The following is an 18260-nucleotide window of genomic DNA, read 5'->3' on the forward strand; positions in this document are numbered from 1 at the left end:
TATTTAATAATAATTTGCTTCTACTTTACGGCAAAAATGTTTATCAACAAAGTATTAAAAGTTTATTACAAAACTTAACTTAGTTATTATTGCAATGTGTTGGTATAATTAAATATATTACATATTAAAATATACATTACATAATATATTACTTATGGTAAAATTAAAATTTTCATGATTTAATTTATAGCAATTTTATTCGCATACGTGATTAGCTCTTGGTACCTATAACATTGGGTTCACGGTTTTCCGTTTTTCAATTCTGAATTCTGATTTCTGCGTCAGTCGGAATTTAGACGTGATAGCGAAACGTCGCTCATCAAACAGATAAAATTAATAATCTGTGTGCGACGGACGTCAGAAAAATGTCGGAAAGTGTGTCAAAGTAATTTTTATTTCACAATTTACGAATTCAACGATTTATTATCAGATTTAATAGCGCAATTTAAATCTGGTGTTTAAAACAGTTGTGACAAGTTGATAATATAGTTCGCTACCACATAATAATTCAGGAAAGTCAATTGGTAAGTAAACTATTTATGTGAGAATTTCACGTAACGCAGGAGAAATTTCAAATAAGAATTAAATTACAATTGATCGAATATAAATTGATATATTTGAAAAATAAACTAAATCTAACCTAGTGTGTATACGTTGATAAATTTGTTCAATTCCAATAAAATAATATAAAATTCAATATATTATCTAATAAAGTTGCGTGTTAATCAGTTTTATTTTCAATTGTATTGTTTTAATACTTCCGTTTATAAAAGTGAAATTCCTATATACGTACGTAAACTTTCTATGTCATTCCACTCTCTCTTAGTGACCTTGATTTTTTTGGCACCGATTTTTGAACGAAAGATGCGTGGCTTATTGATATAATATTTTTACTCATAACTTTTTTGTGCGAAAAATAAATATAGGTATGTATAGAAATTCCAATTGGAAATTAGAAAAATCTGCATCGTTTTTGTATCTCCTTGCTGAAAATAATTCCAAAGACATAATTCTATGCTTTAGTAGTTTAAAACAAAATAAAATGAAAAAGAAAGTATAAAATTCATACAAAATATTATTCCTTGCTTATGCATGGTTTTCAAACAGCAGGCAATATTTAATATGTTACATGTTAGATGACAGTTTTGGTTTCATCGCATAGTTTATCATTTCATCATTATTAATTTTAGATATTTATGATTATTATTATTAGTCAAGTTTGTGTCATTATTTAAAGGATGTGTATCACAACAAAAAAAAAGTCACTCATTTATGATAACTATGTTGTTATGAAAACAAAGTAATTTTTGTTGTGTTTTGGCTTCGCCAGCTATATCTAAAATCTAATAAGTTATATATGTACTAAAACCTTCCTATTGAATCACTCTATCTATTAAAAAAACCGCATCTAAATCCGATGCATAGTTTTGAAGATTTAAGCATACAAAGGGACATAGGGACAGAGAAAGCGACTTTGTTTTATACTATGTAGTGTCACTACAAGTACACTACAAGTACTTCTAGAAGAAGTCTAATTGAATAAATAAATGTATGGGTTTGTGTTAACAACTATAATTCAATACATTCGTTTCTTACACCAACAATTGCATGATAAATGAATATTAAAATTATCTTCGTACAATGTTGAATGCAATTAAATGGATATTATGAAAATAATTGGAAAATGTAACTGTAATATTCATGTGACCAATTATCTATACTAATAAAGAGGAAAGGTTTGTAATTATGTATGTATGTATGGTTTTCACGCATAAAGTACTGGACCGATTTCAAAAATTCTTTCACCATTAGTTTTTTGTCGAAACTGCTTTCCAAACAAGTGATTATATTATATTATGACAATTAAAAAGTGTTTCTTAATTGAATAAATAATGTTTGGGTTTGAGTTAACTAAATGAATAAAATAAAAAATAATATTTTTTTTGGCGTTTACAATAGCCTTGCCAGGGCACAGATACAGGTAAGGGATAATTTAATATTGATCCATGCCCAGTCTAGAGATTGCCATTGCTGTTTTTTGCAAGATTTGGTCCAATATTTGTGACAGCAATGGATTATTTAACACAAACAATTCATCAGTTTGAACTAGTTGTTCCTGAGATTAGCACAATCAAACAAACTAAGCCTTATTGATTATAGTTATGTAGGTAATAATTTTTTTGAAGTGAAACTTTATGTGCGTTGAGAGTAATATTCAAGGTCGTGTCATGGCAATACCGTCATATCATGGAGTAAGGCTACGATTTTGGGATCTCTGAATGTTGCCAAAGAAGTTTCACTTCTGACACATGTGCTTGTCTGTGTGTGCTTTCTTTATACCATAATAACTTCCTGAATCCCATTTTAAACTGACAATTGACCTGTTATAGCAATCTTTTTGTTTTTATGATTGATAATATAAACAATTTGTATCTTGAATGATTTGGAGTAGGTCAATTGTTGTTTAAAATATTGGATGGGGATGTTTAAACTGGGATATAGGATCATTATAATATATAGGACAGGAAGAGGAAGAATTTTTGAATCTAGGTATCTAGATCAGGCAACTAGTAGAATAATTTATTTGTAACTAGCTGCGCTTCGCGGTTTCACCCGCGTGATTCCGCTCCTGTTGGTCTTAGTGTAATGATATATAGATACATATATACCTTCCTCGATAAATGGGCTATCTACTCTATATTTATAATATATATTTATCGAAAGAATTTTTCAAATCCGAACAGAAGCTCCTGAGATTAACGCGTGCAAACAAACAAACTCTTCAGCTTTATAATATTAGTATAGATTATTTTAGTAGGATATTCTAGAATTGTTATAGAATTCTTATAATAATTATTATTATTGCGATGTTTCACAATAGGAAGCATGTTGTTTTATTTATTGAAATTATTTTAAATTCAACAATAACTAAATAGATAACTTCTGTTATAGTTAAGGATAGTTATTGTGTACCTAGGTTTTTTCTTTTTATATTAAGAAAACGACATCGAAATTAAAAAACATACACAGGTGAGTGTGAGAGAGAGAGAGTGTGTGTGTGGGTGTGCGTGCGCGTATGAGTCTACGTGCGTTTGTGTTTGCATAATATGTGTGTGTGTGTATTATCCACAAAATAATTGAAATAGTTCTCTTTTTTTGTTCCTATTTGTTTTTGAATATCAAATTTAGGAATGTATCCATATTGTTATTATTTAGCAATGTTGTTTACAGAAGAATTCGGTCTTTGCATGAAGTTGGCATGATGAAAGACGACGCATAAAATAATACGTAAATATTGTCTTCCTGCATTTTATGTGATATTAATTCAAATCGATTTCGAATGTGTTGGTACGTTTCAAAAGAAAGCCTAGAAATATCGTTTTAAGTTTTCAGGCATTTTAATAAATAAATAAATAAATAAATAAATAAATAAATATTTCGGGACAATTTTCACACACGGCACGATCTGATCCCATACTAAGCTTTCGCTTGTGTTATGGAATCCAGATGGCTGATAAACATAAATATATAATTTTAAATAAATACTTATATAGATAATTAACACCCAGACACAGAGCAAACATCTATGTTCATCACACAAATATTTGCCCCGGGTGGGAATCGAACCCACGACCTCTGGCTTGGAAGGCAGGGCCACTACCAACCAAGCCAACTAGTCAGTCGTAATAAATCGAAAGAGAGAGGTTCTCAATTAGATTTTTTTTTTAGTTTGTTACCTCGAGAACTTTCGATTGGGTGGATTTTACATAGCGAAATCAATTGATTTTCAAACTGTGGATAGGTAAGAAAATAGGATAGCATTGAATATTTTCAAGGATGGGTATAAACACATAATATCCTATGTATGTAGGTTTTATCCTGGAAATCCCAAGGGAACGGGAACTACGCGGGTTTTCCTTTGAAAACGCGGGCGAAGCCGCGGGCGGAAATCTAGTGAGCTATAAGATGTTTTACAAACATTAATCCATACTAATATTATAAATGCGAAAGTAACTCTGTCTGTCTGTCTGTCTGTTACTCAATCACGCCTTAACTACTGAACCAATTCGCTTGAAATTTGGTATAGAGATATTTCGATACCCGAGAAAGGACATAGGCTACTTTTTACCCCTGGAAATAGGATAGGTTTTATCCCGGAAATCCCACGGGAACGGGAACTATGCGGATTTTTCTTTGACTGCGCGGGCGAAGCTGCGGGTGGAAAGCTAGTCTTTCTTATAAATATATAAATACATACCTACCTAATACTTACCCTTCTTACCTCAAATATTTTCGTTTCGCCTCTCATAATATTAAATCGTTTTAAAAACAGTTTCCTGTTGCATATAGATCGTTTGATACGCCGTCAATACTTCGAATAATAATGTTTTGCGTCATCTACGCTGAGCTGGTTATAAATAACTTCGGTGACAATGGGTTGTGGTGTCGCTTTTTGGGGTTCCATTGGAGTATACTGTGGCCTGTGCCTATACGATCTATATAATAAAAAATTTATCGCCAAATGTGTTGCTACTCGAGAACGGCTTGACCAATTCGGTTCAGTATCTATACTAATATTATAAAGCTAAAGAGTTTGTTTGTTTGTTTGAATGCGCGTTTCTCAAGAACTACTGGTCCGATTTGAAAAATGATTTATAATATTCGTATAATATCTATCGTACCAAATTTCATACAGATTCGATCAGCTGTTTTTTATTCACGCAAAGCAGATTTGGGTGGGTCTACCCAATCATCTTTTTTGCGTAAAAGCGTAGCGCTCAGAAACATGTTACGGTGCATTTACATCAAACTGCAAACATGCGATTGCTCATTCTAACCCCACTATGTCAAATTGTTTTAGTGTAAACAGGCGCGCTTTTTTTTTTTTTTTGTAAGGTGTTTCTCAATGTTAGCCAGAAGGGCTTCTACATTTTAACGCGGACGCGGGGGTGAACTGAAGGTTCACCCTGGTAGCGACATGCACAAGGGCGTCCCCCCTTGACGGGGACCACGAACCTCGGCTTGAGCTGTCGCTTGAGTGGAGGAGGCCAGAAGGGCCCTAATCGGACGGGAACAGGCGCGCGTAGAGCATTCTTTCGTTGTTCATTAGTGCGTTCGGAAAAATTCTATGCGAAGTTCTAATACTGAACAACACTGAATACGAGTTTTCGTGTACACTAAAATATCACGAAAGAATGCTCTTGCTCTAGCTCTATGATCGTTTGATGTAAATGCACCGTTACACAAACATAAATTTATTTGCGGCTGCATTCTTATTGAGTAATTGATACAACCGCAAGACTACATCGTAAATAAATCTGTCGTGAATCAAGGTTTACATTAAAATATACGAAAATATTAGGAACTAGCTTGCCGCCCGCGGCTTCGCCCGCGTTTTTAAGTTCCCGTTATTCCCGTATTTCCGGGATAAATGCTACCCTACGTGTTAATTCAAGCTATCCTTCGATGTGTGTGCCAAATGTCATTGCAATCTGTTCAGTAGTATTGGCGTGAAAGAGTAACAAACATACATACAAACCATCGCTTTATAATATTAGTAGGAGGATAGGATTGTGGTGTAGTATTTATGTATTGTTATAAAAACAATTACTATGAGACTTCAAACAAAATAGGAGGGTATTCTAAGTTCCACTTAATATTTTAGTTTATTAACTACTAGCTGCTCCGCGCGGTTTCACCCTCGTGGCTTCACTCCTGTTGGTCGTAGCGTGATGATATATAGCCTTATAACCTTCCTCGATAAATGGGCTATCTAACACCGAAAGAATTTTTCAAATCGGACCAGTAGTTCCCGCGATTAGCGCGTTCAAACTAACTAACTTTCAGCTTTATAATATTAGTAGATATAGATTTTAATTTTAACTAATTAAATTTTGATTTAAAATACATATAACTAGGTATGTAATTAATGTAATATTGAAGCTGAGAACGTCTTCACCCAAGTTATTTTTAACAACTGTAATCACTATCACTACATAATATTATAAAACAAAGTCGCTTTCTCTGTCCCTATGTCCCTTTGTATGCTTAAATCTATAAAACTACGCAATGGATTTTGATGCGGTTTTTTTTCAATAGATAGTTATTCAAGAGGAAGGTTTTAGTATATAATTTATTAGGATTTAGACAAAGCGGGCGGTAAGCTAGTATTTTGATATAACTTTGCATTTAATTTATCTTACAGTCAAAATATAAAATATAAAAAAATGTGTGCGTGTACTAGTGTACACACGTAAGAAGTGAAACTTCTTTTTCTTTCTAAAATAATTTACTATAATATGCAACTTTACAGAAATACGTCGAATCACGCGTGGTTGGGATAAATAAAGGATGGCGCGTAACGGCAAAATGTCACGTGTAACGAAAAAATCAAAAATATTACACTTAATTTTTTTTCCAACCCCGATAAAGAAGTTTCACTTCAAAAAGTAATAGATAAAACTTGGATGAATCTTAAGCTTAATATTCATGTATTCGGAATACCAACACGCACTGGTCTGGGAAAAACCGAGAGGATCTTAAAGATCAACTGAATCATGATATGTTTCCTGTAAGGATGATTAGTGGGAAGTTTGTATGTGTTTTAACCGACTGTGGCAATGAGGGTAATGTTTTTTGTGTACTTGTGTATGTTTGTACGGTTATATGAGTGAGAGTTACATAGAATATATCAATACTTATATTATAAATGCGAAAGTAACTCCTAACTACTGAACCAATTTGCATAAAATTTGGTTTTGTAGAGATATTTTGATCCCCGGGACATAGGATAGGTTCTATTCCGGAAATCCCACGGGAACGGGAACTATGCGGGTTTTTCTTTGACTGCGCGGGCGATGCCGCGGGTGGAAAGCTAGTTGAAAATATAAAGTACTATTTCTACTTTTCGTGTTTCATCTCCATAAAAACAATAAATGTTAAAAAATTTCCGAATTGGTCGAGCCGTTCTCGAGTTTTACGCTTAGCAACTCATTTGGCGATTCATTTTTGTTATACAAATAGGAAAAATTTTAAATAGTGGATTTAAGTACCTTATTTTAATTATTACTTACGATGAATATTTTGTGCATACGTAGCTTATTACCTAAATAATTTATATGATTGTTATCCAATGTAAAAAATGTTGTTATCCAATGTTAAAAAAATTGTAAAAAAATGCGTGCGAAATCGGTTCGATAGTTCAAGTCTTGAACTTCAAGAGCAATAAACATACAGACATATTAATTTTTGCATGTATTAATCACTATTTTTGTTTGATCCAAATATAAAACAAATAAAGGTGAATGTACCGCACAAATTGCTGTATATTTTTGGAGCGATTTTCCTCATTGTGACAGATTCTTGGTAGAGCACACAATGGTACACGCGACGTGATTTAAATATAATTTTAAATGAGGATAAACAAAACAATTGGTCTACTTAATTTATATTCGTACATTATACCTATATATACCTATACTAGCTTTCCGCCCGCGGCTTCGCCCGCGTTTTCAAAGAAAAACCCGCATAGTTCCCGTTCCCGAGGGATTTCCGGGATAAAACCTATCCTATCTCTCAAGTTGGATCGAACTGCACATGGTGTGCGAATTTTATTATAATCGGTTTAGTGGTTTAGGAGTCCATTGAGGACAAACATTGTGACACGAGATTTATATATATCGTACATTATACCTATATATACCTATACTAGCTTTCCGCCCGCGGCTTCGCCCGCGTTTTCGAAAAATCCGCATAGTTCCCGTTCCCGAGGGATTTCCGGGATAAAACCTATCCTATCTCTCAAGTTGGATCGAACTGCACATGGTGTGCGAATTTTATTATAATCGGTTTAGTGGTTTAGGAGTCCATTGAGGACAAACATTGTGACACGAGATTTATATATATCGTACATTATACCTATATATACCTATACTAGCTTTCCGCCCGCGGCTTCGCCCGCGTTTTCGAAAAATCCGCATAGTTCCCGTTCCCGAGGGATTTCCGGGATAAAACCTATCCTATCTCTCAAGTTGGATCGAACTGCACATGGTGTGCGAATTTTATTATAATCGGTTTAGTGGTTTAGGAGTCCATTGAGGACAAACATTGTGACACGAGATTTATATATATTAAGAAGATGTATATAAATATAATTATCTCATCAGAATGTTAGATACCTTTCGAAACTGGATTATTTCCTTAAATAAGTATTCTTTTTTAATAATTTACCTGTATATGATACATGCATTAAAATAATATTAAAAAGGTTTTCTCGATATGTATGAGAAAAAAACCTTCGCAAAAAGATTTTTTTTTTTAATTTGTAGTTCAGTAGGTCAGCTATTGTTTTGTGGGTGATACAGTTAAAATAAAAAACAATGTACCGTTCATAGCTCTAATTAAACAGTGGTAATTAAAAATGAAACACACAGCAAATGTCAAAATTAAACTTTATTAATATAAAAAAACAGAAGTGAACATACTTCACGTAAGAATGATTCTATCTATACATATAATAAATCTGTAGAAGGGTCAATTCTGTACATTGAAAATATTGAAAAAATAAATAGCAGGGGGTGTTACTGGATCGATACCAAACCCAAATATGTGATTTAAAAAATTTTTGTCTGTCTGTCTGTCTGTCTGTCTGTCTGTCTGTATGTGAAGGCATCACGTGAAAACTAACGGTTCGATTTCGATGAAACTTGGTATAATTATACCTTATTATCCTGGGCGTAAAATAGGATACTTTTTATCCTGGAAAAATACGTAGAAAAAAAATTATCTTAATTTTTCAGTTTTATTCATAGACGTTCTGTAGAACCGTGAACACACGTGTATTATTATAGGCCTAGCCGTATTTGGGTCCAATAGATAATTATATAAAAGATGTCATTGTCAGAATTACTCAAAATGGAGAAATAAACCATCCACGCGAAGACCGACATCCGCGCGGACGGAGTCGCGGGCGGAAGCTAGTACAAAATAAATTTATCAATAAAGACTAAAGAGCGTGTGCCGAGCACACGTATCAGAACTGAAACTTCTTTGGTAAGATTCGAAGATACCAAAATCGTCGTCTTACTCCATGACGTGACGGTATTGCCATGATTGAAATTTTACTCTCAACGCGCCTAAAGAAGTTTCACTTCAAAAAGTTATCTATAAGAAATTGACAAATATAATACATGTAGATTGTCTGTACAGTGTCATTATGCATCTAGACGCTTGCCTCGGCTCCGCACGGAAAGACCTAGAAAAGAAAAAAATGTAACCTAGGTAAAGCTTCCCAATGGTAAAAGATTTTTTTAAGTGAAACTTCTTTTAGGCACGTTGAGAGTAAAATTTCAAGGTCGCGTCATGGCAATACCTACCGTCTCGTCATGGAGTAACGCGACGATTTTGGTGTCTTGTCAAAGAAGTTTCACTTCGGACACGTGTGCTCGGTCTTTTTATGCAATCTAAATAAATTATTTACCCTGATGAAACATCTCATTTCCATGGCAATTTTTTTGGACTAAGGGCCGATTTTTCAATCCTTGGTTAAAATTTGTCCGTCCAATAAAGTATTAACACGAACATTTTAAAATGTCACCTGTAAACTGTCAAATACGGACAATTAGAAAACATTTTTGATATGGTAGTTTAATACGTTATTTGACTAATAAGTTTTAACCAACGATTGAAAAATCAGCCCTAAATGGGCGTAAATAATAATTTATCCATTTCTTTACTAGATTTGCGCTCGCAGCTTCGCACGCGTTGTCAAAGAAAACCAGACATAGTTCCCGTTCCTTTGGAATTTCCGGGATAAAAGGTAGCCTATGTCATATTCTGGGTCTTCAGCTACCTATACCAAAGCAATCGGTTCATAATATGTATTTCGTGAAAGAGTAATAAACATACTCACAAACTTTTGTATTTATAATATTAGTAGGATGAATCGACCTTCATTTTAATTTAAGTATATTTACTAACAAGCTGTGTCCCGTGGTTTTATCCGCAGTGCTCCGCTCGTGTTGGTCTTAGCGAGATGATAATATATTATACCCTTATGGCATTCCTCGATAAATGGGCTAACTTAAACCGAAATATTTTTTCAAATCGGACCAGTAATTCCCGAGATTAGCGCGTTCAAACAAACAAACAAACTCTTCAGCTTTATAATATTAGTATAGATGACAATTGGTAAATATCCCATGAATATGTCAATACAAAATGGTCGAGTTAACATAGTTATGGTATGTGTAAATTTTTGTGAAACTTATTTCAAGGTTCTATTATGTAATACACATATATGTATAGGTTTTTCTCAATAAATTTCGTTTTCGATTAACGGCCTGGCCCGTTCGTAACCTGTTTTTGAATGTAGGTTTTGATAGCACATAGAAATTATGATTTTTTTGTTCATTTACATAGACGAAACGGTACTATGTGTAGGTTAAGGTCATTAACCTACTTAATTGAATTGAATATTTTATTTATTGCTAAAAATTAGGAATAACAGACAAAAATCTGTTCAGTAGAATTTGCGTGAAAGAGTAACGAACACACACACACAAACTTTCGCATTTATAATTATTAGGATAATATAATTAGTAGGATACGAATACTCTAGAATCTAGATAACATAATATTATATTATGAATTACCATTTAGCAATGTTGTTTCACCATTAATAATTATTTATTAGCAATACATTTCACAATTATTTTCTAGAAGTAATATAATTATCGAACATATAAATTACATTTCTATTACTAAGGGCCGATTGTTCAATCCTTGGTTAAAATTTATCCGTCCAATAAGTTAAATAACTACACGAACATTTTAAAATGTCACCTGTAAACTGTCAAATACGGAAAATTAGAATACATTTTTGAAATGGTAGTTTAATACGTTATTCGATGAATAAGTTTTAATCAAGTATTGAAAAATCAGCCCTAAACGTTATAAATGCTAACAATTAAAATTAACAATAACAGAAACAATGAATTTTCAATCTTTGCATTAGATAAACGTCTATTTCCTGATGAATTTACCTTAATTTAATTTTACATTTATTTTGCTTCATTTTCATTTTTCATTGATTCTACAACAAAAACAAACATTTCTGGCGAAAAAAAATAAGCGAAACGTCCGTCTAGCAACAGGCCTCGGCCGGTGCAGTTAATCATATACATACTTAAGAGCATTATAAAACTCGCGTTAAGCTCTTCTAGTAAATTCTTAATAATAATAATTGATCGTGTTATTTTTTACGTAAGTATTATTATTTATCGTTTAAAGAGAATGGTTTTAATTTGTACAAAAAAAGTTGTGTTATGCAATGTCCTTTTTTTGTGGAAATATGAAATACACGTGGATATAACGTTGCATAACTAAACAATCACAAGAAACATTTATCAATTGTTTTATACTTATCACGTAAGTGATATTAAAATCACTTTATTACTTATTTTTTAGATACTTATTGTGTTTACAGCTCTTTATAGGAATCGGAAGTACCTTGTTTATTGCTTTCATTATCTGTGATGTATATTTCTCACGCGTCAATGAATGAATGTTTTATAATTTTATAAGAATTATGATTACTCCTTGCATTTAATTTAAAAATTATAATATCAACAGGAAAGTCATCTTACCATTAAAAAATATGTTTCAGTTACTATTTTCTTTAATTAAATGTTAAATATGTACTAAGAAAACATAAGTTTATTATCTATCGTTTGGAATATAATAAAGCTAATTTAAATTTCTATCTTTGCAGGTACACCATGAAGGTTTGGGGAGCACACGGGGAGTTCTGCGCGAGGCACCAATGGGAGGTGATAGTGGCCACGCTAGCTCTCCTAGCGTGCGCCGCGAGCGTGGAGCGCCACGCTACGGGCCAGCGCTCTGAACGCTGTGCCGGCTGGGCTAGAGCATGCCCTGGCTTAGAAGCAGAATACCAAGCAGCAGATGCCGTCATCATGACCATAGTTCGCTGTTCAGCTCTACTCTACGCGTATTACCAAGTCTCCAACCTGCAGAAGATCGCGTCGAAGTATTTGTTGATAATAGCCGGCGTGTTTTCGACGTTCGCTAGCTTTATTTTCACGTCCGCGTTGGCTAGTTTGTTCTGGACGGAATTGGCAAGTATCAAAGACGCGCCGTTCCTGTTTTTGTTGGTTGCGGATGTCGCTAGAGGCGCGCGTATGGCTAAAGCCGGTTGGTGTGCGGGTGAAGATCAAGGGAAAAGAGTAGGCAGGGCGCTGTCCCTGCTCGGACCGACAGCAACGTTAGATACACTTCTAGCGGTTCTCCTGGTCGGTGTTGGTGGCGTGTCTGGTGTGCCTAGACTGGAACACATGTGCACTTTCGCCTGTTTGGCCCTGATGGTCGACTATCTAGTTTTCGTCACGTTTTACCCTGCTTGCCTGTCTCTAGTGTCAGATTTTGCATCTGGCAAGAAGGAGATTTCGACTGACAACCCGTTTATGGAAGCTGATTTGAAACCTAACCCAGTGGTGCAAAGAGTTAAGATGATTATGGCGGCTGGACTGTTGTGCGTTCATCTCACGAGCCGGTGGCCTTGGGCGAGAGATAGTGGCATGATAGATGGATCTTTGAGTCACAATTTCAAACCGTCATCGCAAGATAACGTTCTGTTACACTCTTACGTAAAATGGTTTTCGGTATCTGCCGATTATATCGTGATAGCAACGCTATTATGCGCTCTGATAATCAAGTTCGTTTTCTTTGAAGAAACAAGGAATTGGGTTATCGATATGAACGATTTAACTGTAAAAGAAGTAGTGCATAACGAGAAACCCGTGTTTACACTCGGAGAAGACACTAAAACTGATGCTATAATGCAGACAGATGGTTATGATGAAGCCGAGTGGCCAACACTATCGCCCAGTTCATCAGTTGCTAGAATGAATGCTAAGAAACGACCGATGGCTGAATGTTTGGAAATATACCGTTCGGAAGGCGACTGTACGTCGTTAAGTGACGAAGAAGTCATAATGCTTGTAGAACAATCTCATATACCGATGCATAGACTGGAAACTGTATTATGCGATCCAGTACGCGGTGTGAGACTGCGCAGAAAAATTATTTCTTCCAGATTCCAAACTGAATCCGCAATCAAATCGTTGCCATACTTGAACTACGATTACAGCAGAGTTATGAATGCGTGCTGCGAAAATGTTATTGGATTTGTAGGTATTCCAGTTGGTTACGCTGGTCCCTTAGTTGTTGATGGTAAAGCGTATATGATACCCATGGCAACGACTGAAGGCGCGCTTGTTGCTTCTACAAACAGAGGTGCTAAAGCGATCGGTACAAGAGGAGTGACCAGTGTTGTAGAAGATATCGGTATGACAAGAGCACCGGCTGTTAAACTTCCAAATGTCGTTCGAGCACTCGAATGCCGCCAATGGATGGACAATAAAGATAATTACGCGCTTATCAAAGAAGCGTTTGATTCGACTTCAAGGTTCGCTCGTCTTCAAGAAGTACATATAGGTGTTGATGGAGCCACTTTATATTTGAGATTCAGAGCAACCACCGGTGACGCTATGGGAATGAACATGGTATCAAAGGGCGCAGAAAACGCGCTTAAAATCCTCAAAAACTTCTTCCCAGACATGGAAGTGATCAGTCTCTCTGGTAATTACTGTTCGGATAAGAAAGCTGCATCTATTAACTGGGTCAAAGGTCGCGGTAAGCGTGTTGTTTGCGAAACGACTTTATCAGCGGAGAGCTTAAGAACGGTTTTAAAATCTGATGCAAAAACGCTAGCACGTTGTAACAAGATCAAAAATCTCTCCGGTTCAGCATTGGCTGGTTCGATCGGTGGTAATAATGCTCATGCAGCTAACATGGTCACTGCTATTTTCATTGCTACAGGACAAGATCCTGCTCAGAACGTCACGAGTAGCAATTGTTCTACAAGCATGGAAGTGTGCGGAGAGAATAGAGACGAGTTATACGTCACATGTACCATGCCTTGTCTAGAAGTTGGTACGGTCGGTGGTGGAACAGTATTGACCGGACAAAGCGCTTGCTTAGAGATTCTCGGGGTGAAAGGCGCGGGTGCCAGACCGGCAGAAAACTCGGCTAGACTAGCATCCTTGATCTGTGCGACTGTTTTAGCGGGTGAATTAAGTCTCATGGCTGCACTCGTTAATTCCGATTTGGTGAAATCACACATGCGACACAATAGATCCACAGTTAACGTGCAAGGCTCCGCAAACGATATGACATTAAAAGTGCCGAAATTATAACGTAACCTCTTGTTTGAGATATTAGCTGTAGAGAACGCCTTGGAGCTCGAATGTTAGATGTAGTCCGCGAATTATAAATGTTACGTTGTTAAGTGTTTCAAAATACGTTTAGCTACGAAGAAATTTATTAGGCATAGTATTAAGTAGAACTTTTATACGTCGATTAAGCTTTATTAGCAGTTTAATTTAACTTAGGAAAATTTTACATTCAACGCTGTAAAAGAGCAGTGTTATAGCTTAACAATGATTAGAGGCTCAGCATAGCTCCCTGTGGCATCCCAGTGTTTCTAATTTATTATAATAAGACTTAAATGTGTGCTTCCATTTCTATTTGTTTTAAGGCAGACCAATTATATTAGGGACAGTGGGATTAAGGGTATTATTACAATAAATAAGTATAACTTAATACTTTCCTATCGTCATGGCGATTACCTCTTATCATCGAAACAAGTATGCAATGGTTTGGCTTCAAAGCGAAACTTGTAAAACAAGGTTAAGTTCTGCCACTTGCATCGCACTTGTTAATTAATACTAGAAATAGAATATGTACCAAAAAACATTCGAGTTGAAGTGTTGCGTAATTCATTCAATAATTATTGAACCAACAAAGGACTGGCAGTCAAATACGCACAAATCGTTAAATATTTAACAGGATAAACGAACGAACGAGTGGGTATTTGTTTTATCTATGCATGAATGAATATTTTTAAATCCGGCTTTACCTCATGTTAACAGCATCAGCGTATTCTTAAATATCAACCTTAGTTTTTATAACCCAATTATCTGCTGAAGGCATACAAAGAAGGAACTAGATTATGCAATCATCAAGGGATGTAGTTTATTATATATAGGGTTTTACATGCAGCATGATAAATGCAGAGAACAGACATTGTTGCTTTTGACTTGACTTACTCTATGATCATTATTATATGATCCCACTGCTGGGACACGAGTTGACAATGAGGGTTCAAGCCAATCCACGCTGGCCAAATCGTCGACCATTTTAATATGATATGGAATGAATTTTTTTATGAATCTTCAAGTTATTATCAAGTTCAGTGTGGTTTGGATGCTTCTGTAGATAAGTCGATAAAAAATTCTATTAATATAACTGACGTAAAAATGAAGATTAATAATAATCTGTGTACAATTTTTAAACAAGTACACATCGTCAAATAACCAAGAGCCTTTCTCAGTATTCATAGTTCTTATGTAAAAAAGGATTATACATAGATTATTATAATTCAGAATTATAATTCTAATCGACTACGAAAACTAATTAAGAATCTCGAATTCCCAGCCATATAAATCTTCGATTCGTTAGTATCCAAATCACGTTGGTTTATATAACATCTAATAAGGTTAGCCTTGCGTAAATATGCGTTATTACGTCAGCAATACATAACAATGTATTGTCAATTATCACTTCATATGTATTCTGATATCGTTCATTTGACGTGACCGTTGTCTTTAGTCATTAAATGTCATAATAATTTGAATTTTTAGCGGGATTTTTCAATGACAGTTCCTTGTTGAAACGTCTATTGTCTATGCTAGTATCAATAAATGTATTATAATGAAATCGTCGATAAAATGTAGGTAAATAAAATGATACGCACATCTTTCAAAATGGTTTCCCGTCTGAGCACCAATGTCTGCCTCTGTATGGTAACAAGAGTTGAAATTATTAAAATAAATATGAATGAAAGTCTATTTTTGTAACGCACAACGTGTAGCAAGGTCATGTTTTCAAATAATACCCGAGAATGTTTTCATTGTACCGTCGTTTATTTTGAAAAACATTCTTGCATACAATATTATATTTTGTTGAAATTTCTTGTGGATTGTTGGAATAAAGTATTCTTCCGTGACATTCGCATTGATTTACATTGAATATTACTAAATTAATTTACATAAAGTACCTGGCTTTCTATCTCCAGCTACTATATACTATACTACTATATCTAATAAAAATAAATTCACCCGTTTCGTAGGTTTATCACTGACAGCATTTGGCTTTATAGTTCGGACTTTTAGAATGCGTTAGTATAATCAATACTTGAAGTACTAATACTAATTACTATATATTTTGTTAAACTTAAACGCCATTATCGAACGGATTTTAAACTCGATAAAAAAACTAGTTTTGTTTTGATAATTTTTGTTAAAGTTAAAATGTGGGTTCAACGGCTTTCATGCGATGATTTAAAATATACGCAAATAAAATCGTAACTTATTTACTTAATGAGATGATGTAGACCTTAATTATATCCTGTGATACATTCTAACATGACTCAACGCTGCATTTAAGTACTTGACTTGTTACTAATCTGTAATTCGTCAATCACTACATAGTTTAGAACAAAGTCGCTTTCTCTGTCCCTATGTCCCTTTGTATGCTTAAATCTTTAAAACTACGCAACGGATTTTGATGCGGTTTTTTTAATAGATAGAGTGATTCAAGAGGAAGGTTTTAGTATAGGTATAATTTATTAGGTTTTAGACAAAGCGGGCGAAGCCGCGGGCGGTAAGCTAGTAAATGTATAAACAAAGTGCAAAAATGTACTTTGATATTTTGCCTGAGAACATTTTTATTTTAGAACGGAATGTGATTTTTTATCTGTGCAATTTTGGCGCGAAAGCTCGACCGTCAAAAGAGGATGTTACAAATTTTATTGTTCGACTCGTCCAATAGATTGTAGATCTTGGAAATACGTCACATATTAATATGTGTATCTTTCGAAACATCAAACCTTGAAAATCATTGCTAAGATTGCGTATTCCTACTGCAGTTAAGCACAAGGTCTCTTACGAAAAACCTACAATTTACAATGGCTTTTTAATCATTCTGGCGGGAAAGGTGACATTTCAGTTTTTGTTTTTTTTTTTGATACAGGCCCTTAAACTAAATGCGACAGTGAAAGAGGTTTTACGGTGATTAATTAACAGATAAAATATAATCCTTAATTTTTTTTTGTGATCTTTTTTTTATGACAAGTTTATCTGACGTCTGTTATTATCATCGAAAATTATACTTGGAAAGCACGGTTTATAATCATTTTTATGCTTTTATGCATTTTATGCATATTTATATCTAGCATGAACGTGTAAAATGACTTGAACATAAAAAGACAATATAAAGTTAATGGCGAAAGCATTAAGATAATTTAAATTAATGTTACCAATGCGTGACATGGTGGTAAAATTTATGGCAATTTATGACGTTAAAAAGTTTTCACGGTGAAGGTTTTAACCTTTCTAGATATTTATAATTATTAAGAATAGAAATTCGATTCAATAACTAATAAGATGTGAAAAAAACTCATAATTGTATTGTCCCCGATCCTTGATGAGTAGACAAAGTTTAAATTAAATCTGTCCGTTTGAAGTGGGTCAAAATCTATAGGAGTTGGACATACAAACAGACCGCCTCCTTGGTACAGTGGTTGACGCGCTAGCGTAGTACCGATGGGTCCTGGCCGGGTTCGGTGTCCCTTCGTCCAGCATACTCACCATGGAATCCTGATATTTCATGAATGTCAAAAAACTGTTCTGAAATAGTGCTAAATAGTGCCCAAAGGAAAAAAATAGTGCTCTTGTACTTGCGAAGTTATAGCCATAGTTCGATGAGTATGCTGGACGAAGGTTTCGCCCAGCATACTCACCTCCGTCCGGAGAATCTGTATACGCTTCAAACATAATTCATACTTCAAAAAATAGTTCCCAAATAGTGCCAAACGGTGCCCAAAAAGAAAAAACAGTGCTCGAATAACTTCGGAGTTACAGGCTTCGTTCAGTGAGTATGCTGGGCGTAGGTTCTACGCCCAGCATACTCACCTCAGTGCGCGAATATCGAACGAGCTATAGGTACAATTTACGTCTCAAAAAATTGTGCTTGAAATAGTGCCCAATATCAGTCCAATTTTTGCTTGACTTTTGACCTAGAAAACCATTAAATTTGATTGTAAACTTCTACATACGTTACAT

The 18260-nt window shown here is 34.7% G+C and overlaps 1 protein-coding gene across 1 annotated transcript; it reads left to right on the forward strand.

Moving 5' to 3' along the window:
- Window positions 1–296: 296 nt before the first annotated feature.
- Window positions 297–17762, forward strand: LOC123704086 (3-hydroxy-3-methylglutaryl-coenzyme A reductase). The gene is made up of 2 exons (XM_045652354.1): window positions 297–524; window positions 11771–17762. The coding sequence occupies exon 2, from the start codon at window positions 11778–11780 to the stop codon at window positions 14271–14273; it is 2496 nt and encodes an 831-aa protein (XP_045508310.1). The 5' UTR covers window positions 297–524; window positions 11771–11777; the 3' UTR covers window positions 14274–17762.
- Window positions 17763–18260: the final 498 nt, after the last annotated feature.

Source organism: Colias croceus, chromosome 28 (genome assembly GCF_905220415.1).
Source record: "Colias croceus chromosome 28, ilColCroc2.1".
NCBI lineage: Eukaryota > Metazoa > Arthropoda > Insecta > Lepidoptera > Pieridae > Colias > Colias croceus.